This window comes from Dermacentor albipictus, chromosome 7 (genome assembly GCF_038994185.2).
Source record: "Dermacentor albipictus isolate Rhodes 1998 colony chromosome 7, USDA_Dalb.pri_finalv2, whole genome shotgun sequence".
In the NCBI taxonomy this organism is placed as follows: domain Eukaryota; kingdom Metazoa; phylum Arthropoda; class Arachnida; order Ixodida; family Ixodidae; genus Dermacentor; species Dermacentor albipictus.
The window spans coordinates 18,314,699-18,339,861 of NC_091827.1; the positions used below are offsets into that span (position 1 = coordinate 18,314,699).

The 25,163-nt window shown below is 51.0% G+C and overlaps 1 protein-coding gene across 7 annotated transcripts in view; it reads left to right on the forward strand.

Annotated features, from left to right (window-relative positions):
- The window catches only part of Cph (BCL11 transcription factor chronophage), a 592,695-nt gene that overhangs the window by 444,189 nt on the left and 123,343 nt on the right, over positions 1-25,163 (forward strand). The window contains exon 1 of one of the 7 annotated variants that reach the window (XM_070521712.1): positions 8,753-9,806. The exons of the other annotated variants lie outside the window; for them this stretch is intronic. Within the exon in view, the coding sequence (XP_070377813.1) occupies positions 9,800-9,806 (7 nt within the window). The 5' untranslated portion in view covers positions 8,753-9,799. Of the gene's footprint in view, positions 1-8,752; positions 9,807-25,163 lie in introns of those variants that run through there. 7 annotated transcript variants of the gene reach the window in all.

The window sequence follows — 25,163 nt, forward strand, 5'->3', positions numbered from 1 at the left end:
GGCCTTATATTTGGACAGAAATTAGCATATCTTAGGCGCGTTTGCTTGACCTTTCGGCATGCCCTGTTGACGGGAGGTGCGTTTGATTCGGCCACACTTCCTGAATACGTATATACTGTGCACAGTACCTGAGGCGCTGTACTTTCGAGCCATTCGTTTCACTATGGGATCACATGCGGCGTTGGCTCAACTGCTATGGCATCCAACTGATGGGCACGGAGTCGTGGCTGCTATTCCGAACACGGAGTTCGCATTTCTCCGAGGGCGAAATGCTAATACGCTCGCGTGTTCAGAATTAAGTGCACTTAAAAAAATTAATCTGGGTTATACGGTGATATTTTTTATTGTGTTTTCTTTTTCCCACACGCACCTTTATTAAGGGTTGTTCTGAGTATAATAAAGGGGGGGGGGGCTAAATGGGTGGAATGATCGGTGCAATTGTGAAAAGACCCTTTTAAAACCCTTAAGGGTGTTAAAATATTCAGTGCATTGAAACATGTGTGTGGTCAACTTGGCGACTGAACACATTACCGCGTGTGTGACGTAATGTATGTCCATATTCTTTCGTTCTTCTTTATTTAAAAAAATATAAAAGAAAAAGTGATACGCGCTGTTGCTCGCTTAGGCGGCAATCATTCAACTATAGTTTGATAGAAAACTGACTGTGCTACGCGGTGTCTCACAGTCACCGCTTTCTTGCACAAATGATGTATAGTGTTCAATCACAGATTAATTTACTAAATGTGTACTGGAAGCAAACAAGACAGAATTTAAGGGCCAGCATACTCACTTTAACTCGCATTTCAAAGATGCGATAAGCCTTATGTATAGCGAAGTATACGAAGTGCGCCCTAAATTATATGACCACGTTGTTTGAGCTTCTCACGTGTACGACATTACACCCTTCGCGCCGCCTCCCCCTTAGTTGGCAGCTTTATTCCCTTCTCTCCGCAGGGCCCTTATTGCACTCACACCGGTGGCCGTATTCCGGCGACCTTGATGCCTAGGAGCGCCGTCACTCGTCTCCGACTCTGCGCGCGCGCGCGCACGCACGCACACACACACACACACACACACACACACACACACACACACACACACACACACACACACACACACACACACACACACACACACACACACACACACACACACACACACACACACACATATGCACACGTGTCACGAAGGAGAAGTAGCGAACGGCGAATCAAGGCTGCCGTTTGAAAAGCACACCTTCACGCATCGCATGCCTTCACGCGCATCCCTCTTCGCTCGGGCTGCTCGCTTTTCGCGAACCGACCGCGCCACCGGCGTGTACCGCACCAGCGGCGAGAATTAAGCGCGCACGGCGATAAACAACGCCGGAAAGACAACGCGAACAATAAAAGGCGGCCGGGGAGATTCGTGGAGAAAGTGAAAAAGACGGTCGGCCGGCAGCCGAGTGTCGCAACGAACACACACGCGCGCGGAGACACCCTTCCGCAAGATTTCGGGGTAGAACACCTTGAACCGCATCTCGTCTCCCCCTCCCCCCCTCGTGTCGATAATAGAAGACGCTCTCCTGCCCCGACCGCACCGTCGTCGCCGATATCCCCTATACTCACCACCGCGCGCCCTTCCCCCTCGGTACCATCCCTCGCGCCGCCGATCTCGAGAGATAACGGCGATCTGGGGCTCCCCGTTATCAGACGCGCGCCGCGTTGCGTTCTCTCTCTCTCTCTCTATCGTCATCGTCGTTAGCAGCCAACGTTTCGCCGCACACGCAATTTACATTGACGATCAAGCGGTAGCGACGAGGAAAAAAAAAAGCAAGAGACCGTTATCGTGTGGAAGGGGGAGTGTATAGATCGGAAGACCGAGATAACGACTCCGGCGCGCTTGCGCGCAATCGCGCGCTCTCTCCCGCCAGTTCGCGCGTGCTATACGCTACAAGTCCCGTATGCGTGGCGAGCTCCGCGGAACAGAAGGCATTATAACCTTTAGCTGGTCCAGATAGTCACACCCCCCCCCCCCCCCCCATACCATCTTTCTTCGGTCTTTTAATCTCCCCATATGCCGCTTGCGTGTTCGGCGCGGTTGCAACGCGGCCGCCGAGGAATAGCCGGCGTGTTCGGAGTATGCAAGCGAGCGGACAGGACCACAGGAAGGCTTTGCCTTGTCGTTTCCACTGATAGGGCTTCGAAGGTCTTGCCTTAACTGTAACGTCGCGCCCGGCCTTTGCGTCCTTTTTTTTCTCTTTGCTAAAGGGGACACCTTCCTTTGTGCGAATGCGGACGGAGATGGTTCGAGACCGCTTGGCTTCGCGAGTGTTTAAGCCAGTATTTATGCCCCTCACGAAGGATAGTTCTCGCCCTACCCCCTCCCCACACGCACGCACGTACAATCTGCTGGTTGCTTTTGCTTTCGCGTTGGTTTGTTTGGAGTTATGAAACGGATTAGGGAGATAGTTTTCATCTACGTGGATATGGCGTATAGCTAGAGCTGTTTACCGCTGGCATTGGAGGCTAAATAAATGAAATTAAAATATATAAGTGCAACAAAGCGGTGGCCTCTGCTTGCTTGGCTCCGAGATAAATCGCAAGCAAGAAACGTCAACGCTCTGATCTCTCTGTATAAGCGTTGTCGATCTGTGTGAAAGTTACGTAGAAGTATACTTAAATAGATTCGGATCCTTAGAAAAGTGCCTCTACGCTGTCCCGTATCTTGTCCTCATCGGCACCAGCTGCGGTAGTTTAGTTTAGAACTTGAGACTGACTCCAATCAAATAACTGAATTTTATTAGCCCGACATTTCGGAGCCCATTCGGCTCCTTCTTCAGGGGGTTGTGCTTCAGTCTCAAGTTCTAATCAATTTCCCAAACAGACAGGCAATTCTGTCGAAATGTTTAGCTTCAGGTAGTTTAGTTTGTATGGCATTCCGATGCCGAGCAGGAGGTCGTTGGTTCGGTTCCGGTGGCGGCGGCCGCATCACTTTTACAAGGGATTTTGAATATTGCAAGTGGAGTAGGTGTTAAGTGCGTTCCGTTGCCGAGAGCATTGGTACGCAATCGAAATTTAAACGAACAGGCAATGTGATCGAAATTGCCCTACACGTGATTGAAAAGAGTTTCGGGAGAGACGCCATTAATTCCTAAAATACGGACGGAACGTAGTACGCTCTATGATAACATGTGCGCATCTGCGTCTCCCTCTTGAGAAGCGCACACGACACTTCATGGGGGTCCATTACGCGCTGTGCGACACAGACGTGCTTGCACATATACATAAGCATATAGCTCCCTCGCTCCCTCCCCCCCCCCCTCTCTCTCTCTCTCTCTCTCTCTCTATATATATATATATATATATATATATATATATATATATATATATATTCCACTGTCGCGAACATCAACGAACATGAGTAGTGTATACCAACGAAAGCCGACGGGTTCGTTTGATATATAAGTATGCTGTGATGATTTTTTATGAGTGATGTTAAGTTGCGGACGGGCTTGTGTGGTACGTGCGGTAATGGTAAGACCCACGCGCGTTATTGAGAAGAATGGAATAACAGTGACTTACGTAAAGCCTGCTTTCAAAGGCATGTTCATGCGATGGTTAACCGGCATATCTGCATTTTTCGGCGATCCGAAGGTAACGCCGGCGCAGCGATACAACGAAACCGCGCGGGATATGTGGCGGAGTAGCCGTGCGAGTTATCAACGCCGTTGTATAGCGCGTACCTCCGCTCACCATGCATCCCGCTGCTAATCCCCCAAGTCAATGCTTATTGAGTCTTCCCGGCGTCGATCTAATCGGGATACAATGTATCTCTCGGTTCCCCCTCGAACAGCGAAAAGCCTTCGTGCTGCTAGCACGTTCGCTTGCCAGGTTTGGGCGTCGCACTCGCGCAATTGCAACGGAAGCAGATTGTAGTTATAGATTAACCACGGGGTGCGCCGTGGTTAGGCGTTACAGCGATACGCGCCGAAAGGACCTTGGAACGAAGCCTTGTCACACGCTGTGGAAAAGTTCGTACACGCGAGGATGGACGTTTATTGACTTCGCATGTAGCTTCTACGCATAGCCCGCTGCCTCCGTGCATTATCTAGGTGTGTCCCTATATTTCTGGTCGATCTTGTTAGTTCTCCTTGAGCTCAGAGATTTAGCGGTTGAACCAAAACGGTAACGTGGGCGAGGTCGTTGAAAGTCCACGTGGGGAAAGGAGCGAGGAGCTATAAGTGTGGTGTAAGGAGTTTTAAGCGAAAAAATTGCGGAAACCAGCGCCGACCATAAAACCGAAATATTATTGGAAAATGCGAAGGGATTAGCGAATTCCATCGCAGTATGATCTACTCTTACAAGTGAACACTGCAATTGTGCTCCGCCATCCACTGCTGCACGAATATGGCATTACGACCGGAGAAGTTGATGCTTTGTGAATGAGTGGGTGGGGACCTCCCTATCGCATCATATACGGGTTACCTTTCTTGACGAAGTTGGAGAAAATGGTGCAATCTCGTTACTTTAATTACTGGCCAAGTCTCAGGGTGACCGCACTGTGCGTACTGTATACGTCTCGACGAATGTGCGCTCGATCAATCGTTGAAGCGTTCAGAGACGTTGAGCGAAGGTTCGTCGTTCGAGCAAGAGGCGCCTGGAATTCGCGAATCCGACGCCGCTTCCGCGTCCGCAAATGACGAAAACGACGACGACGGTGATGACAACCGGTCGCGGGGAGGGACGGAACACACATGTGAGCAACGACGGAAACAGCGGTCGAAGAGCGAGACGAGGTCGCGACTACGACGAACGGGGAGAAAAGCTCATTTACATGACAATCGCGTGCGCCACCGTGCGGGTTCTCTCCGCTGAGGGCGCTTTCGCGACCCCCCCCCCCTTTTCTTTCTTCTTCCTTTCCTTCTTCTTTTTTTTTTTTCGTCTCGGCACCCGTCACAACCTGTGCCTAGTTCTCCTCCTGTGCGCTTCAAATCTGCCTATTCTTCTTATGTCAATCCTTGTTGTTCATCTTTCTTGTCGTCATCGTCGCTGTTGCACCTTTTATTCTTCGTTGTTATCATCGTCATCTTCTTCTTAAATTTCGATGCATGTTAAATAAAGAAACGCTCCCCATTCGCTCGCTTTTTCTTTTTCTAAGGTGCACCAATGCTCACCCTCAGCTGGTAAGCTAACCGCACCTGGTTATATTTGGTTACCGAATGAACATGTCTCTTCTTTCATCCTGTTTTTCTTCTTGTTCCTATTTGCGCCCCTTCTCTTTGCTGTGACTTTTTTTTTTTTCTTGTTCTTCCCATTCTTTCTCACACTTGCGTGCTCCGTTACGGCTTCATCTCGCTGGTTCCCGCTCTTCAAGAGAACGTGAGAAAAGTGAAACATGGTGCCGATGTTCTATAGCTGCGCTTAAACGGGGAAACTCGTTAACCTTCGACCCACATTTGTGGCTTGCATTTATTTGCATGGCTCCGGCTCGTTTCCTTCGATTCGCTTGAAGTGGTTAATTGATGCTCCATAGTTTCGACTCGCGTTGTGCAACGCTCTGTAAGCAGAAACGGGAGTTAATGGAGAAGAGGGAGGAGAGGGAGGAAGGGGCAGGTTTGACCCGCGCTAGCTTGTGCGTGATGCAAAGAGATGCAACGCTACATAAAGAGAGAGAGAGAGAACAAACATTTATTAAGTCGTTATGAGCAGCGCGTCTTACTTCGGGTGAAGCCCTCGGTCCAAAAGAAATCTTGGAGAGGGCAAGTACCTTGATACGCACTGTATTCATGCGCATCCTTTCTTCGGAAGTAACGTCATCGGCTGAGTTCCAGAAGCGCTTATAGCACAGTATAATATGGTAAAGGGAGCGGCACCACGGAACGCTAACTTCCGGACAATCGCGTGCGCTCCCCGTGGCCTCAGCTTATCGTCACGCCAGCGTTTTGACCGCCAGTGCTCGCAATAACGGAGTGAACCCTGTCTGTTCATGTGCGTCTTTGGACGTGTCGCATCACTCATGTTTAGTGAGTAGCGAGTGTATACTACAGTGTGTGTGCGAAGTGAAGTGATTTTTAAAGAGAAATGGAAGAGATAAGTGTTACTACGGTGTAAAACCGGCCACAAGGTTGCGAGCTTTACTTCCTGTGATACAATGTAATTCGTTTTCACGGCTATCACTGCTGCGGGCGTACCTGCGACATCTTTCTTTCTTTTTTTTTTCAATTCCTAAATCTTTGCATGCGGTTCCACGTAGCCTTCGGCGTCGGTTGCGGAAACCGCGCACGCTTCGACGTCGATTTCAAGGCGTCGTCCTTTTATTAGCGCCGCCGCTCTGTCCTGCGGCGAACAATAGAATTAGCGGACGTCGCGAGGCCTTGGGCTTTCTCTCTACGCGTGCTTCCTCCACGGTCCGGCCACGCAAAAATGCCTGCGGTCTCCTCGTTAGGTTTCTTGCTGTGTCCGGCATTGTGTGTTACTTGAATGGGAAGTCAGCATTTTATGCGGTTTGTTGTCTTGGTAGTTTCCTCTCTTTCGAATCGCGGAATTGTCGTCAACAGACTGATTCTCGGTCACAAGTATGCTTAGGTGTCAGTCGGGATGAGAATTCCGCACTTTTCTTTTGGGGGGGAAGGCTGGTGGCTCTTATCCGCAAACTGATAAACATTTTCTGCTTTAATCAATAGTGGAGTGGTTTTTATTTAGTGCTCCTTTGTTAAAAAGAAAATAAGTTTCTTGTATTACTGATCTTGGTTTTGCATGAGTAAGGCTAGGAAGGAAGGTTGTGTGAAGTATACTTGGAGATGGTGCTATAGCACCGATTGGATTGGTTTCTCTGACCTCGGAGTACTCTTTCCAGGTAGCGCAGCTTGGGAAAGGCTTCCTCAATATGTGTATATTTAAGGACAATAGCAAGTTAAATGTGTTTGATTGTGGCGTGAATAGCGACCGACAGAACCCTATAAACCGAAGATATTAGCAACGCAGAGCAATGCATGATAACAACTCGCAGTGAAACAGGCGCTGGAAATATGCAGTATAAGTGGCTATGTCAGTGCGTTTCAGGCCAGATTTATGGTTCGAGACTTCGCTGCATAGCACCACCGTCACGATACTTAACCTAACCCAACTTATAACCTAACCTAAACACCAAGCAATGCATGGTAACAACTTGTGGTGAAATATGCGCTATAAACGTTCAGACCAAGTGGAAACACATTTGTGCCGTCAGTGGCTGAATTTCACGCCCGATTTGTGCCTCGGTACTTCGCACATGCCATTCTTCTTGTCGATGCATGTTAGAAAGAGAGGGTTTCTGTTGACATCGAGGACTGCGGAGTCAGACTGTGCTGCCAGCTTGAAGTGAAGAACTGAGCGCTTTCTTCGAAGAACTGCTCGACCACCAGACCGTGTGCAGGGCAGCGCTAATGATACAAGGCGGCCAACCGTCAACACGACAACGCCCGACGCGGGTCACGGAGGACTTCCTTCCACGAACCCGCCCTGACATAGTGCGCAAACGACGAAGAAGCGAACCCCGGAGGCGTAGGCGAAGATGCTTGAAATCCTTCCAAACGAGAGTGCAGGGCCGACCCACGTGTCCATCCGAACGAAAGGGAGAACTTCGACGGGAATCTTCTATTTTGACGCAGAACGCGCGAGCGACCCAGTGAGTGAGAGCGTTCTCCCAACTCGCAGAATGAAGAAAAGAAACCCTTCGGCAACGAGCACTGAAACTTGAAAGATTTGCAGCTGGAAGAAGACGACGCGGCGTAAGCAACAACAGAAGCAAGCAAAGGCAGTGAGGCAAATGCTGCCTACGAAGGGGGCTGCTGCCGCCGCCGCATTTCCGAGAAGTCTTTGAAAGGGAGACCGCGCGCAGAAACCAACGGCGACCTCTCGCATTTCTTTTTTTTTCCCTCGCGACGTCGGCCGGACGAAGGAGACGTCGCAACTCTAATTAGACCGGAGCGCCCATCAAAGCCCCGGGTCCACGGGAGAGACCCCGCGAGTGTACTCGGGAAAAGAAGGCAAAAAAAGAGTACACAGGCGAGAACAGAGAGAGAGAGAAGGCGCAGAGACTCCTCTACGTCAAAGGGCACGGTGAGAGGAAAGGCTGCGTGGCGCAGAGAAAAGAAAAAAGTATTTTCCTATCCAGCCGACAGGCTTCGGGCGTTCACTGCATCGGTTCCGCTGTAAGCGCTCGCCCGAATCTTTCTTTTCTATTGCTCCGCTAGTCAGCGCGATCGCGACTCAGCTGCTGTTGCCGCTGTCGCCGCCGCCTCTGACGACGGACGCGCCGCTCTCCGCATCAGAGACAAAACGCGCGGGGGCCGAACCGCGCGGCTGCGTGCTAAGGAGCGCTGCCCTCGTCCTCTTCCACCCCTCTGCGCCGTAAGAAGGCGAGAAAGGAGGACCGAGTCCTACACTCGAACGCCGAGCGTCGATGAGCGAAGCGGAGAGGGGTGAGCCCGAACTCCGAAGCGAGAAGAGCATAGTGCAAGAAAGAACGGTCCTCTACCTCTCCGGACTTCGGCGAGGAGGACGCACGCCGCGCTGTCCCCCGCGGGGCTGAAAGGAAAAGGAGAGGGAGAAGAGCGCCTCCGCAGCGCCCCGGACGTGGGGTTCGGCCCCTGTCTCCCACCTCCTCTCTCTCTCTCGACGAGAGAAGAGAGATTGACCAGCCGTGGGGGGGACGCCACGCTCCTCTTCGGCATCACCACGCTCCCGCAACTCCGGCAGTTGCGGCTCCCTTCTCGCCGCTCTCCTCCGGGGCGCGGCATCTCCGCCGCGCTCTTCGTCCTCCTCTCCTCGGCGTTCTCGGGGCCGAGTTGCGCCGCCGGTGGCCGTAGCGCGCGCGCGAGTGCGCGGGTAGCCGTAGCGCCCCTGCCCGCAGCGCGCGCCGGTAGCGTTCGCGCGGAGGGGGGGGTCCGCCCGTAGCCGGGCGTCGCGGGCACCACCGGGGGCCTCCTCCTCCTCTCCTCGAGGCGGCTGCGTGGTGGTGACCGGGCGCGGGGGACCACCGTACTCTCCCCCCGGTCGGTGCGGCCGGCGGCAAAGCGCCGGTTCTCCGGCTCGCCACCAGGCGGAGGGACAGCGCCCGCTCGCCCGCCCGTCGCGCACCGCCCTGTCCTGCCGCGCTCGACGCCCGCTCCCCGCTGTCACTCCGCGCTGGCTCGCGCTGGCCTGCCGTCGCGAGCCTCTCTCCCGCCGCCGCATTGTGCGCCGACTCGCGAGCCACGCGGTCTTCGGCTTCGCTCGGCCCGCTCGGACGCGCGCTGCTCCTGGTCCGTCGAGCGGCCGCGTGCTACTAGAAGTGCTCTCGCCTGTCTTCTGTGGTGGGCGCGCGCGCGCGCTTTTGACTCTCCGACAAGGTGGACGTTGGAACACTGTTCCCCTTCGCTCGACCGGACTTGGCATCGTCGACCGGAAGAAGTGTTGTGGGCGGCGGCGTCTCCGGATGTGCGAGCCGTGAGGACCGCCGCGTTGACCGCTGGCCCTCGTCCGGCGGCGGCGTCGTCGGTGATGTGTGTGGTGCGACGACGTTGAAAGGAGCCGCGGGACGAGGAGGAGGAGTGAGCGAGCTGCGCGCTCCGCGAACTTTGGACGAAGGGTCCCAGCCGGCGTGCTTGCTGGCGCACCTCCAGGCGTGGACGGCGGCAGCGGCGGCCGCTTTGGCTGCCCGCCGCCTCTGGTGGACATCGGCGTGCGCGGCCGGCGGAGGCGGCGTAGTCAACGGGGACCTAGCCGCCCTGCAGGGCGTCGCAGCGGGCCATGCCGCCCCCGCCGCGCCGCCTCAACACCTACCGTGGTTGCCTGACATGAAAGGTGAGCGTTCGCCGGACGCCATGTGACGGACAGCGCGTTCCCGTCGGTGCTCGATCCTTCGTCACGCACGTCCGATTAACGGTCACTGGCGATCTTCGCGCTGTCTGGAATCAGTTTCGCCTCTCCTTCGACGTGTTGCCCCTTACTTTGATCTCCGTTGACTAGTTCGTCCAGATGATGGTCGGGTCCGAGTGGTGGTCACTCACGAGTCATGCCTTTGCTGTCGCTGCATTCCATTGTGGCAGGTTTTTGTTCCGGGGCGGCGTCATTCCCCTGTGACAGAAAAGGACATTCATAGAGTGTGAGTGGCGAGCACGTTATTTCCGAGATGACGCTTTCGACTCTTGCTCGTACCTGTCTGCTCCAGCGCGTTGCTGGAACCGCTGAGTGACTCCCTGGGAAAACACTTGAATATGACAACTCGGGCACTGTCGAGACCCTATCTACATCCAAGTTATGATGCGACATTTTGGTGATAGTGCGAAGAAGGTTTCAGAACTGGCGCTCTTCCCGCTCTTGAGGCACTTCCGGCAGACGTCCACCGTTGACCGGTGGTCAGTTTTCGTCTGACCCTAGGGTGTCAGTCCGATTATCCTGGTATATTGATCCGCTTGATATGGGAAATGGTAGGAATTTCATCGCCGACTGTTTATTTACTGCCGCCAGGTGGAGTTTGCGCAGAACTGTTGACCAGACGTTAACGGCGACAGAAAGTTGCGGTCACTTCCTCTGGACACCTCATGGGATTGAATTGTAGGCAGTTGTGCTCCATTTTTTTCTCTCTTCAACCTTTCCCTCATTGGCTTATTGAGAAGCGAGGTCATTTTCCCAGGAGCCGCTGGTCATCATTCCTACTGCCTATTGTTCGTGACTCCTAACGCTGCTATTATGAACGGGAGCTGTTTCGACGTTCTTTGCCTTCCGTTCACACTTGCGTTCACACTCGCACTTCACGAGCAACTATCCGCATTAAAGCGTTATTGTACGCTTCTAGTGCCTGCTATATAGAACGCGGCTAAAGGCTAGTTTTGAAAGATTCTCCGCAACACTGCCACAATTTTCTGTGAGACCACCTTCGCTGGCACCTACGGGCTCGACGAGTTAGCACTTTAGTTGTCCCGAGGAAACGTCTGCTACCACTTCTATCTATCTTATTGCAGAGCTTGTACGCCAAGTGGAAAATATTAATTTCATCGGCAACATTCGGGCAGCTTGAATGCGTAAAGAAAAGGGCGGTTATTCGTGTCACTTCGTGAATTCATGTAAAGAAAAGGTTGAACTCTGCTTTAACTTACACTCACGTGAGAAGCAAAGAGTTGGAACATTGTTACCCCTTTCGTTGAATGTTGCTCGGTTTTACACCCCCATAGGTTTATCTATGGCATTTGATACAGATGTACGTAGCTCTCTTGATGTTCATGTCAAGACATGTATAGGTGTCTTCCGTTGTTATCGGTTCTTTCTCGCTTGAGAGACTCTGCGCAACGTGGTTTTTGTTTTACCGTATCTCAGATTGGTGACATTTCAGACGCGGGAAACGGCTTCTGAAATATGCAGATACTGTTCTGTTAACCGTATACATTTAAAGTCAGATTGATCTGCGCGTGATTTTGCATGTTCCGCGCGCATTGCGCGAAAGCTTCGCTGCCGGTACCTTTTCGCCAGAGACAATCGAATACACTCTGCAAAACGTTTTGGTGGCATGACGTCCATCATACTCTCTTTACAGTTGTAAATAACTGTTCCTTCGAGTTGAATTCATGAGCTGCCTTTCAAGCTTACTCCCTTATAAATACACGTAATTGCTTACGACAGCTGCTGACTTGAGAACATCTCGACACGGCAATGGCGTTCTGACTAATGGGATCGGTCATTGATCTCGAAATTGGGGCGAAAAAAAACTTCCTCGTCGCCTACTTGTTCATGCAAGAGCAGTCTCATCGCTTTACCCAGGTGCTTTTTAAAATTTTGTTCTATACCTACTCCGCGCGATTATAATGCCGATAGCCAACACGATACGGCTGACAGCATAATCCATATTCCTGTGGTTTCCTTCGCCTCGCTCTTTGGTGTTCTTTATCAGCTATACGAAAATGAGGCTCAGACCCTTTGTGTGTTCGCCGTGTTCTCGATATTGGTGGTGCTTACTGTGCAGGTATTAGCGACGTGACGCCTTCGACCAACCCGCTAAACTGCGATAGAAGAGGCGCCCCGCTAGACAGCTCAATTGGTCAAAGGCCGAAATCGAGGTGCGACGCGCTCGGACGCTCCGGCGCGCTGCAATGTGGTTGGTTTCCACGAGTGCATGGCGGCGCTTAGTTTTAAGGAAGGCGCTGGAGCGCGTCAAGCCGTGTGATATGCTTAAGGCGCTGCTCGGTTATGTGGACTTTGCGTAATCGTTGTGACGTTATTTATGAGGTCTTGCGGGTGCCTGCAGTTTGGTTCTATTCATTCGCAAGTGATTCTTGTTTTTGTTTTTCGTCTGTTCCTCTTTATAGTTCTCGAACGATTTTCTCTTAAAAGAGACACTAAGGATGACTATGAAGTTCCGATTGATTTGTCAGTTACATTTCTAGGATACCAAAAATATCGGCCCTTTCGTTCGCGGTGACCTGATTTATAAGTGAGAAGAGACGCCGCAGTAATGGCAGAAGGTGGCGCCGCCACCGCGAATTTCCCGCACTAGCCCTCCCTGAAGTTGTGGGTTTTCACATGGTGGTAAACACCGTTAAACACGTGGTGACATGTTCATGGACCGTAGCACACCGACGTATCTGCAAACGTGGATAGCGTTCCGTTCTAAATGAACCGGGGGTTCAAGTTAACCGAGTTTTCACAACTTCCTGCGAGCAAAAAACGACGCGAACACACGACATAATACATTCACACCAGTGACGCATTGCAGAAGCAGTGATTAGCTCTCGAAATTCAGAGAATGAACACCTTGCCGTTGGATTCCGCTGCTGATACTATATAACCGTCCTTATCAAACCGAATAAGCGGAACCGCAATCTGAAAAAATAATAATTCAGTATTATAAAGGGATTTATCCCGGCTATTCTGTCCCTTTAAGTCTGTCGTTTTGGATACTTTACGGGTTGCAAGATTTTGCTGCAAGAACCGTGTGAACTTTGCCCTCCTCTTACGTTTGCAAATTTTCGCACGTTGCGTTATTTTCGGTAAGAAAACATGCTATGCGCGCAATTTATCTTTAACATATGCTCCAATTATACCAAGGCGGTTGTATTTAATTGTAGCCCTCTACTCAGGATGGGCACATGTTCCAGCTACGATGGTCAATGCTGTTGACAAATAATAATAAAAAAACAGCGCGACACAGGACGAGCGAGTAAAGAGCGCAGGACATAGCGCTCTGTCCTGTGCTCGCTCGACCTGTGTCGTGCTGTTTGTGTTTTATTGTAAAGATGAACCAGCCAGCCTCTTTAAACACACTGCTAACAGATAACAAAACTGACCTGCAGCGTCGATGATACGATATCACCGAAGCACACTTGAACTACACTATCTGAGCTGACCGGCGAGATTTGATTTCCGTGCGCAAGTCAGAAGAAACTGCAGCCTGTACGTGCACGACTCGTCTGCGGTGATAGTGGCAGCGTTTTCTGAGATTAATTGTAGCTCAAGCCGCCTGAATTTCAGCCATGCAAATGTTTCCACACGCAGCTGTTTCTCTCCGTGCCGTTGACTTTCGCATTGCTAGTAACGCGCCTTCACAGTGCTGTAGCGTGCTATACGTTCGAAATGCGGCAGGTCCATCATAGATAATGGTGCGTGGAAAGTGCAACCACTTAGTTTTGAGAACCGTCGCAGCACAGCCTCCCGCTTTCCTTTCGTGGTGCTCCTGCAAACCTGCGGTTCGGCTTGCCGGCGGAACAAGAATGTTGTGCGGGCAAAACGCCTGTCACGAAGGAGCAGCAATACACCGGTTCATAAAAGGTCAGGCAAAGCGCAGAACTGCGTAGCAAAAGGAAACTACGAATGAATGGGTCATTGCTTACGACTATAGAGCTTTGTTTTAGTTTGTACGCATGTTTTAGTGGAAGTCGGCCGTGTTTCTGGCGCGTAGGTGCGCTCGTTACTTCAGATCTAGACGTTAGAGGGCGCCACCTGCTTGAAGAGCCAAAGATTTGGTGCGCATTCGTCGCAACGGTGTGTATATATATATATATATATATATATATATATATATATATATATATATATATATATATCATGAGAGTTCCGTGCGTATCGTTAAGATTTATCTGTAGTGTACTTGTACCTACGTTTGCATGAATAGCACGAGGTAATAGGGACTGTGGGTGTTCCTCGCAAAGCACGGCAGCCGTTGGTGACGAACTATTCATATTAAAAAAAAAAAACGGCTCGCGCTTCGTTTTGCTAATCTAAGGCTCATCATTTCGGCTAAAGAATTGGATTGTATATGAGTACTGTGCAGTTGTATTACACAAATAGCAGCTGTCCCCGCTTTCCACTTGATAATGTTCTACGCTCCGTGTGTAAGCCCTGGTATACATGCGTTTTCCAGGCGGCCTCATACAAGCAGTGAGGAAATTTTGTCTAGTAGATCGCAAAAGCCCAGAATTTGCATAAACGTGAGCCTTATCAGTAATTATATGTGAATAGCAGCACGGGCTTCGCTTCCTTTAATACCCTCGTTTGTCATAACATGTGAATTCCGGAGTGTAAGCTGCGAAGAGTTGCTCTGCTCTTCTAGACTTGAGCATACGACACTGTCTCAAACAGAGGACGCTCTCGTTGATCAGACAGCGACGTCTTGAGGCAGACAAATGACGTCGTCATTTTGCTTAATAAAAGCGTCATCGGCACCATTACGTAAGGAACATTGCGTGCTTTCTACATAAGACATAACGTGTCGCGGTATAGTGGTGACTTCTGTCGCAGAATCGTCGCCATTATCACTAGCATGTCGTTGATGCGGCAACAAGCAAATGAGCTGAGTGCAACATTCTTTCCGTAATCACTCCGGCTGATTGCCAGAGACGTAGGCGAAAGCGAATTGAACACGAGCTGGTCGCCTTCGCCAGATTATGTATGCGCGTAGCAACCAACAGCCACGAGATATCGTCATTGCCGAACCATCATTGCAAGTATACGGTCGCTTTGTAATCCATCACACATCGCGCGTCGCCTCGCTACAGTAAGTTACGAAAGAAAGAAAAGAAAAGAAAGCTACAGCAACAGGGTCTTGCGAGATCAGTCAGCAGAAGGGCCGCAACGCACGGAGTTTCGGCCGACGGAAACCTGTTTGACGAATCTGTATCTTTCCCTCGCCACGCGACTCTGGCCCATTACACGCGAGATACGCTCTCTTGAAATGGCTGCTCCCCGTTAGCGAAAGAAGTAAAGGTCGAGTTTGTGGTTGTGTGGCACATTGTGTAAAACTAAATCGTCCCTCGCGAAGTCCGGGATGAACGCCGTCTTATACAGTTAACGCCGTCGGGAGAGCAATGGTAAATCAGGTATCAAAGGAGCGACGCGTCGAAGATTAAAACGAGCGGGAGACGAATAAATTAAAGAAAGAAAGAAAGATAGAGAAGGAGCTGTGTATACCAGTCCGAACGGAATAAATGATTGAGGAAGCGATGCGCCGATAAGCGCGCAGGAATGCGCCGGAATGAAAGAAAGAAGGACCAAGTCCGGTCGCGAACGGTCCCTCCTCAGTCCTGCGGCCGCTTGGGTGTTTCTGAAAATGTTTCCGGTTGCTGTTGCAAAGGTTGTGCCTTTGCTTCTTTCTTTTCTTTTTTATTGCGGGGCGTTGTTGAATTTCTTGTATCTATTCCTAATCTCTTCTCTATTCCCTCCGGTACTGTTCCACTTCGACCTGCGCGCTATTCGCTCTGGAGCGGCCAGCGATAGCCGGTGCTTTACGGCTCGCGTGGCCACCGACCGGGCAGTGGCCTTTTCGAGGGGGGCTGCAGTGCTTTTTTTTTTTTGATCCGGCGAAGGAGGCTCGATGGAACGGCGATATCAAACAAAACCGCCAGCTATTTCAGTATAGGCGATGAGAATTTGGGGTCTTGCTATACTTGATGTGCGGCTACCGATTAGATGACGTCTGTGTAAGGCAGCGAGTTTTCGGTGCACTGTCGCATACGCTATACATACTGTATCTCCTAGGCGCAGACCAACGTTCTTGTGTGATCATAACTTCCGGGATTTTTTTACAATACCTGCTGAATCTCGCGGTAATGCATAGGGGTCGAGTGGCCCACTGAGGCGGAGCGCACCACATTCGGATCGTCGTGGCATGCCTGTTGTTGTTGAAGAGCGTGGACAACTTTTGCTGGGGCATTATTGCTTCTCCGTGCCTGTTGCTTTGCCTGCGTGCAATTAAGGAAAGTTGACGAGAACCGCGCGCCCCTTAGCTTGAATAGTTAGCTGCTCCCAACTATTGGTAAAGTGGAGCTCTCTAAGTGACCCTCTGTTTTAAGTGTCACTGGGGTGACATTTTTGAGATACCGGAGGCTATGATGCGAGAAACTGTCAATGGCGCGCCACATCTTGTAATACGATCTTCGAAGAAACGAACAAGGAACTATTTTTTGCAAAACGAAACCGTGTTCTTGTTTTCTGCCATAACGTTACAGTAGTATCGGAGTGCTTATTGTATTCCTTTTTCTTACTTTTGGGGTGCCAAGAAGAATGCTGGGTATGTAGCAACATTGACGCCCGCTGGTTTTGCACTTTGCCACAAGATGTCCCCATAAGTGGTAGCTTTGCCCTTGGCTGCGCTTGGGCATTCTGGTAACGACAGTAGGTGTAGCGTGCAGTCACGCCTAAACTTCCTTGAACGTGGTGCAGCGTTAAGCATTCAGCGTGACCAGAGATCGTAACTTATTTAAACACCGCAATATAAGGCAGAACCTTCGCCAGCGTCTACAGTAAAACGCTTGCTTCCGGTGCCGTCTTTCGAACCTAAGCTAGATCTCGAACAGAGCTCTGCCACGCAATCGAAGGCGGCAACCTGATAGTTAGGAAACTAATATCCGTCGCCTACTGGCGAGGTTAGTGTCATGAAAAATCTAGACGCTGAAGTTTTGTTAATAGAAGTATAGGTAACGTTGCTGCTACGCGCACATAATAAATGACAGAAGCGCTGTGATGACGATAGCGCCAGTGAATTGGGATAAGTTCGCGAATTCTAATATCATCAAAAAGTTATTTGCTAAAGAGACTTCTAAATACAGCTACTAAAACATTAATCAACATCTTATGTAGAATTATTTCACATTAAATCACGAGAGAGAGAGAGAAGTTGAATGATACGGAATGCAGAGAGGTCGGTCTGAGGTATATTCCTCTAGCCAGCTACTCGGCGTTAGGGGAAGGGGGAAAGAAAGAGGCGCATGATGGGTGACGATGACGATGCTTACGCATATAAAGCGATAAGTGCTAACTTGGGAGAGCAAGTACGTATTCGACGCTCAAATAAGCTGAGAGAACATATTACGGCACAAGTTGCGTTAAGTTTTCATACTGTTAAGTATCCCAAATTAGCATTACGCGAATGGCAATAAATTTGCAGGCATTGAGCAGATACAGCTATTTCTGTTCTTGTGCCCGTTTCGCACGGATGTCACTCTGCGTATCCCCGTACTGCGTCTTCACCGCATAACATTACCGATAGGTGGTAAAGCCCTGACGTGCATCAGCGCGGGGAGGGGGGGGGGGGTTGAACGCAAGAGAAGCATCTTGTTTATTGCAGCTGAGAGAAAGAGGCGAAGGGAGAATTTGCCAAAGGGACTTTTGCTTCCTGTGCAGGTGACATGCGGCACTAGTTTGAAACCTAACTTCCGCATGAAATGCCCGCTTCTTGTGTAGTTCATCGACTATTCTTTGTAACGTCTTTTCTTTTTTTGCGATACCAACCTGCCGTGTAGGATCCCTCCGTATTCGCCTGTTCGTGAAAGGTTGACATTGTAGATCACGTGCCCGATTTTTTCCGCGCTGTTTATCAGAAAGCTAGAAAGGGCCTGCTCTTAATGACAATCGGGACGTTGCGTTCTTACTTCGTGGAATCCGTCGATCACCACTCACTTCTCAACAGTTGGTTCCGGTGAGAAGACGAGAGAAATTGCCCAATTTTATTGGTCCAGCGATACTATACAGCATAGCGGCGGGGACGCCGTTACCGCTGAACGATGTCCGTAACCACAAAAATGGAGGCAACAACAGCCAACTAATCACACCAAGGTTACCAGTACGGCTGAAACTCCGGTCACACGTCTCAAAGAAACAGTGGACCTACCACTGCGATCCAACGCGCGTCGCCTGCATAGGCTTTCAGCAGTGATCGAACTGTCGCAGTTGCAGGCAAAGTCGCTGTCGAAATTGCAGCAGTTGAAGTTGCAGTCGAAAGAATCGTTTGTTCTACAAGGCTGATTCCTGGGCTAGTTGGTACGGTTTACTCATAATGGCAAAGCCTTTAGCACAATTCAAAACGACACGGACGTGAAAGAGACACAGGACAGCGAAGGATAGCGCTGTCCTGTGTTTCTGTCACGTCCCTGTCGTTTTGAATTACGCTAAAGATCCTTATCTCTGGTTAACCTCCCTGTCTTTCCTTTGCCTTTCTCTCTCTCTCTCTCTCTAAAGATCCTTGGAACCTGGCCTACGCGAACATCAGCGCGATCTGCTATGAAGGCGCTGCTGCGATACTTGAAAGACACGGGACTTTCTGACAAATTGTGACAGTACACTGTGTGGCGTACGACTGTATGGTGGCACTGCGTAAGACTAGGAATGCCTTTGAGGGCTGCTTGACAGTGCCCACAGAAATAGTTCGTGTATACGTGCATGTGTGTGCTTAGGTTTTTTTTTTTCGTTTCTTTTTCGTCCTTCTTTCTTTCTCACCTATTGCATCCCCTTTCCCCTCCCCCAGTACAGGGTAGCCAACCGGAGATAATCTCTGGTTAACCTTCCTGCCTTTCCTTTGCCTTTCTCTCTCTCTCTCTTTATCTAAAGACTTTGCCCATTATAAGTAAGCATTTGTTGCCCTGTTGAGAGATTGGCTCCGTTGACGTCACATCCCTTGTTTGGTCACTGTCTCTCAACGCCGTGTTTCCGTCTTCGTCTGATCTTCTGTCTCGTTTGGCTTCCATAGACTATATAAGGGGGGGGGGGGGGGAGGTGAAGCATATCGGCATATACATATCATGCACGATATAAAAGACGTCCCTGACATCCTAATCCACGTTGTGCTCATCTCATCTTTTTTACGAAGGGAGCGCGGAAACCAGCGCGGCCAGGTCTAAAACACTAAAACCTTTCTTCCACTGCAACGAAGCCCAGCGGGCTCACACAGAAGCGGGGCCCGTCTAACCATGTCGACCACAAGACGTCCGCTTTGTGTACGGCGTGGTGTAGTCGGCAGCGTATATGCACTCCGTACGCATCGGCGCAGTCCGCCGAGAGACCGCTGGCGGAGATAAACCCACATTCGGGCGAAATAAATAATGGGCCATCCACAACTGGCGTAGAGATCGAGAGGCTAACGGCCCCGCTCGTACACCGACTGTCCGTGTTGGGTTTAGCGTCTTGATTAGTAGATGCTCTTATCCCCGCGTCGCCGCAAAGGCTGTGGCCGTTCGCGTCGCCCCAGCGTAGTGTACACCGGCACCGTTAACCCCTTCCCGTATAGTGTGGTTGGACGACGTCACGAAAAGAAGGGAATCGTTCTTTTCATCTCGAACGCACCGTAAGTCACACCGTTTCCTTCTTTTTTTTTGTTCACTGCACATGCTGCACGTGCTAGCAAATCAGAATCGAGGCTGCTCATTTGCAATACCTGCGGCGCGCGCGTGCTCGTTGTGACCGAGTGAGGACTGTTGTGATTTTTGCCCTGCTTTGCGGTTTGTCTGGGAGAAGAGAAATGAAGAGATGGTCTGCCCCGGATAAAAGACGGAAAAGGCAGAAAGAAGGAAGGGGAAAGGGGAAAGCCGCCGGGGGTCGTACGCGGCACGTGACAGATAAGATGCGAAGCAGATATTTTTTTTGGCGGGAGGTTGACGTCGAGCGATGCGGTGAGGCAACTGAAAAGACGGTCCGAGTTTGCCGCGCTGCGTTTCCTTCTTGTTTCCTATTCACTTCGAAAAAAACAAAAAAATGGCATAGAACTTATGGTTACATTTCTGTTGACTTTCTAGTTCATCCAACATACTTTCTGTTGAAATACAATTCGAGTTGCTTAATTTCTGCAAGGATTCTTCATTATTTATATTTTGGCGCACGGTAAAGATACCTATACAGTGAAAATTCATACGGGAGCTTCTGCTTGGAACCATAAGCTCCATTAATGAATCACTCAAATGTGTTCTTCCTTGTTGCATTATTTCGGTCTGCCTGCCTGTCATGCACAAGGGATAGTCCTTGTCACTGCCCTGTGGCCGTTATAAAAGTCGATATAGAACTTCGGTTGTTTCTTTGTTGATTATTGTTGCCCTCAATTAATATACTGTTGAGATTTAACAAAATGAACCTCATGCATTTTTTTTTTTTGAGGTAGAGATCCCTACTCACTGTACCAGAAAGATGTAACTTTTGATGCAGGCCAAGGTGAGGACAGGCATTGAAACGTCTAGTGGTGTTCGATGTTTTTTGCGGCAATTGCTGAGCGCTAACCTAGAGCATTGGCGATTGCACGTGTGCGATAGGCACTTGGACGTCGCGATAATTGACGCAGAATAGAAAACAAAAACAAATGCAAGGAGAAAGCAGGGTGTCGTGCCCGACTCTGACACTGCCGCCTCTCATTTCTCAACGACCGCGGTCTTCGGTAAGCTCGATCCGATCGGCTGGCAACTTTCACCGGCAAGTGGACGTTTAAGATTGTAATCGGTAGGCAAACTCACTGGAGCGTGGCATTTTCGCCGCTCGTCCGACGGTCCTATTGGTGCGCCCATGACGCGCGTAAGTAAAGTCTTCAGAGGCGAGATTGTATAGAGTACAATAGTCTGAACATACATACATACATACATACATACATACATACATACATACATACATACATACATACATACATACATACATACATACATACATACATACATACATACATACATACATACATTCATACATACATACATGTGTGTGTATGTGACTTGTGCGCGCGCTTCCAGCGACGTATCGTGTGCATTGAATGAGCGTTAGTGTTTGTGTGTGTGTGACGTACTGAATTGCTCCTCCAGTCCATAAAAATGGCGCCTCACCAAGTAGCCCGCACTCAGACTTCAGCGATATCGGAACGAGCGAACGAACGCGACCCTTAAGGAGAAAGCGTTCTCGACCTCATCACATCCGTGCGGCCCATTTTCTCCGAACATTATCCCACCGCGCCGCTGATTGCAGGTAAATGCTGAGACTGTGCAGAGGCTGGCGAAAGGGTTTTACGGCGATCCTTGGGCAGGCTCGCTTTTACGCGGTCGCTCGCGGCCCGTAATAAAAAAAAAAGAGAGAAAAGAAAAAAATGCCCGCTTTAGGCCAAGTGCGACGCAGTGCTCTCGAAGCTCGTAAAATCACGCTGCGCGCGCGGTAGGAACAACGCCGTGGAGACCTATACCTGCGCGGGCGCGCAAGCGCAAAGGTCGGAATTCGCCGAGAGCTCGCCGCTGACCCGTTGTGTGTCGAGTGACCGAGAGATATGTGTCTGTCAAAGGCGTTATGTGGAGACGTCAGAGGGGGGAGTATGTGCGTATGCGCGCGAAAGTGCCTCTCTCTCTCGCGCGCGCACATCTTACGACGACGTTCCGTCTGCACTAGTAAACGGCTTCTCGGCCAGTGGCTATCTATGCCTTGCACGGAAGGGTTATACGGCTGGCTTTTATCGGCGCAGGACGGCCGCTCCCTTGGAGCGTAAACTGCGCAGGAGCGTAACTTATCTCCGTCGGCGCTGACACGAATATTCGCGCGTATTGGGCTAGATATGTAGCATATGGTTCGCGTTCCGTTTGACTCGTGGTGGCTTTTTTTTTTTCCTACTCTGCCAAATAACTACTCGAAATTTAGGAAACCACGAAGAACATCTGAAGTTTGCCGCCACCATACGCATACCGAAAGCTGCTAAGTGTGTCGCTTCTTTTCTCCGCTGGAAGAATAGTGTAGTGCTCTGTGGTCGAACGTATAGCGCCTCGAGATTTTATCACTGGTGCTGCTCTTTTCTGTCTTCGTTTCCGGTATCGCGGTAATACGCATACTTCATACGGTGAGGCATACACTCTAAAAACAGTTTGCACCCTTAGGGGTGTATATTTGTCCCGCAACAATAATCGTCATCTGTCTTGCTTGCGTTTCGTTTCTTGAAAACTCGGCGCTCGCTACTTTCCTGTCGAGAATGCTGCGTCACACTGATAACGCGCATGCCGTTCGTGACTGGGAAGTACCGGGCTCGCAGCGTTAAAGAAAGGAAACGCGGGCAAGACAGATGACGATTATCGTTGTGGGACAAATATACACCCGAAAAGGTGCAACTGTTTTTAGAGTGTAGGCAAATAGCATAGCTAAGGAATTACTTAACAAAAAGCAGAAATTTGGCCGGTTGCTCAGGCGCAACAAGAGAGATATGTAGCGGTTTAGACATGAGAGAAAAAAGTGTGTGCGTGTCACACATCCTTTAACAAGCTGTTATAGAAGTACTGCTCGCTATCTGTTGTCTTCTCTGTACTTTCCACCGAGATGCTATTGTATGCATATCCTTGTACAAATCATGATTATGCAAGGACGCGAAACATTCGTGTAATGTGTCGGTTAGTCTCGTCGATTAAAGCTATTTCGTTTTGTGGCGTTCCCAACTGAAAATAGGTTTCGCTTGTCACGCTTATCTTCCTCGCGTCTTCTCGTGGTATAGGAACGACGCTCTTACAAAACACGCATCCGGGTCGCGTTCCTCGCCCGTGCACGCGTGATCGAACCGCGTTCGCCTGCTCACCCTCACACGGAACATAACGGCGACGGCGACGGCAGAAAGGCGCCTAATTATCCGGATAATTGTTACCGCCTTAAAAAGCCCCGTGTATAAAGTCTTCCCGTTTACTTGTTGTTGCCTTCGATAGACAGGTTCTGTTGAGAAGAAAGCCGAATGCGCATGCGCGATTTCCGCAAGCGCGGAATGAAAACCGCGCCGCCGACACCTGCAGGTATTCGCTGTGTGGTCGGCGACGCATTCGCGAAGGACGCGCGCGCGCGCAGTATGCCCGCCGCGTTCCATCTGTGATCAATCTGGGACGCTCGCGAAATCGCGTGTCCCGGCGAAGCACTTCGCCGGGACACGGACGCGGAGAGCAAGTGGTCGCGATGAAACGAGAAGCAAAACGGAAAGAAGGAGAGAGAGACCGCGTTGTCCACTGTCGCAAGAAGAATAAATCCACCTGCGGCGTGCTGCGGGAAAGCGCGCGCGCGTGCGAGCTCCCGTGTACGGCGGCCCGGTCCAATCCTCAGATCAAAAGACTCGCCGGGGCCAACGTATATACGTATGTATAAGCAACCGCTTGCGCGCGGCCCGCTGCTACCATACGACACACAAAAGGCGCCGCCGCCTGGTGGTCACAATTTCCCCGTAACACTCGGCGACCGCAATCGAATCCCCCGGCCGCCTCTCGATTCGAGAGGCGGCTTCGGGACAAGCCAGTCTTGTTTTACTCATTTATTTCGTTATAGTTTTGCTCTTTCGTCCCTGGCGTGTCCCGCTGTATCTCTCTATCGGCGCTTTCGAACGGACCGGCCCGGGCCGGGCCGTGCTTTATCGTCTTAGCGTCCCGTCGGTGGCGACGCGGACCGCGCGGCCTGGTCGGGAATCTGCGACGACGCTTCTCTTGCGGACGTCGCGAGAGACCGAGCGAGGGCGCGTGGAGACAAACCCTTGGCGCGATGACCTCTCAGCAACGCGACCGGGTGGTGATGGCGCTCGGCGGCCCGGCGGTGTACAACGAACGTAGTGGTGCCAGTGGTGGTGGTGGGGTTTGTGTTATAGCGGCGTTTCTATACGGTGGGCTATAGCTTGCTCGCGGGGTCGGTCGCGCCGCTCTACTTTTTTGCGACTGTCCTCTCCGTTCCTTTCCTCTTGGTGTTTTTTTGTGCCCGGCTCGCCAAGCTCTCCCCGTCTCCCGGCCACCTTCGTCTCTTTCCGTTCGTCCTGCTCGGAGCGGTACGACACCCTTCTTTTTTTGCGCAACGCGGTCTTTCGGCGACGGCGGGAGCTGTACCGTTCGACGGCGCGATGTGGCCGCCCGATAATCCGCCGTACACCCGGCGACGCCCGAGAGACGACCGGCGCGAAGAGGTAGAAGGTATCGGGAGACGTTAATCCTCTGCGCAATTCTGCGCTCCCCGCCGGCTCTTAACTCTCCCCCCCCCCCCCCACCCATCTCCCTTACTCTGCTGTACCCCACATCCTTCTCTGTTGTTTGTTATTGCTTAAAGAGATCGCTTAGACTACCTGCTACCTCAACTTCCGATCGCTGCCTATGCATCCTGTCGCACCTTTTCTTCTGCACCCCCTCCCCCCCCCCTCCCCCACTTCCACCTTCACCCCTTTTCGCTGCTGCCAACGGTATAGACGATATCGCTGGCTTCTTTCGGAGCTCGCCGAGTATGCGGTGGCGGGCTTTCGCTCTCCTTTCTGCTCAATATCCCTCTCTCAGTTGCTCTCCGGCGCATTCTCTCTATCTCCGTCTTATTCCTTTATCATGGCGGAATATAATGCAGTGACGACAAACTCCCCGGAACGCGCGCTTCTCGCGTCGCGCAGCAATACATAAAACAAAATGGAGGGTGAAAGGCCTCGGAAAGGAGGGTGATCTGGCCGCCGTCGCTTTCACAAATGAAAGAGAGAGAGAGAGATTAGAAGAAAAAACTAAGTGAAGCGGGAAAGAGACCTCCGCCGGATTAGCATGCCAGATGGACGCAGTGTTGCCACCGCGATGAACACTTGTTTCGGTCGCGCCGCGTTTTCTTCTTGTTTAATTCTGTTTCCATTAAATCTCTCTCGTCCCCCTCTCCCTCGGCCCTGCACCTTCACAACACCCCCTCCCCACTACGGTTTTGTTTTCTTTTCCGTCGTGCGCTTCCCCGGCTTAATGGTTCTCAGAGTTTGTGAAATGAGCGGGAGGAAGAGAGGGCAGCGGGGGGAGGGGGATTGGGAGGGTGAGGGGAGAGTCGCGGCCAGATAGCTTGCGACCTGCCTGCCTGCCTTGGGGACCGTTGGCCTTCCGGGAATACAAAGCAGCCCGCCGCGTGACGATGTAGTAAGCGGGACTGTCGCGTCTGTCGCGCGCTCGCTCGGACGATGCGACAACGCTTGGGCGTTCTTTCGTCGATTGT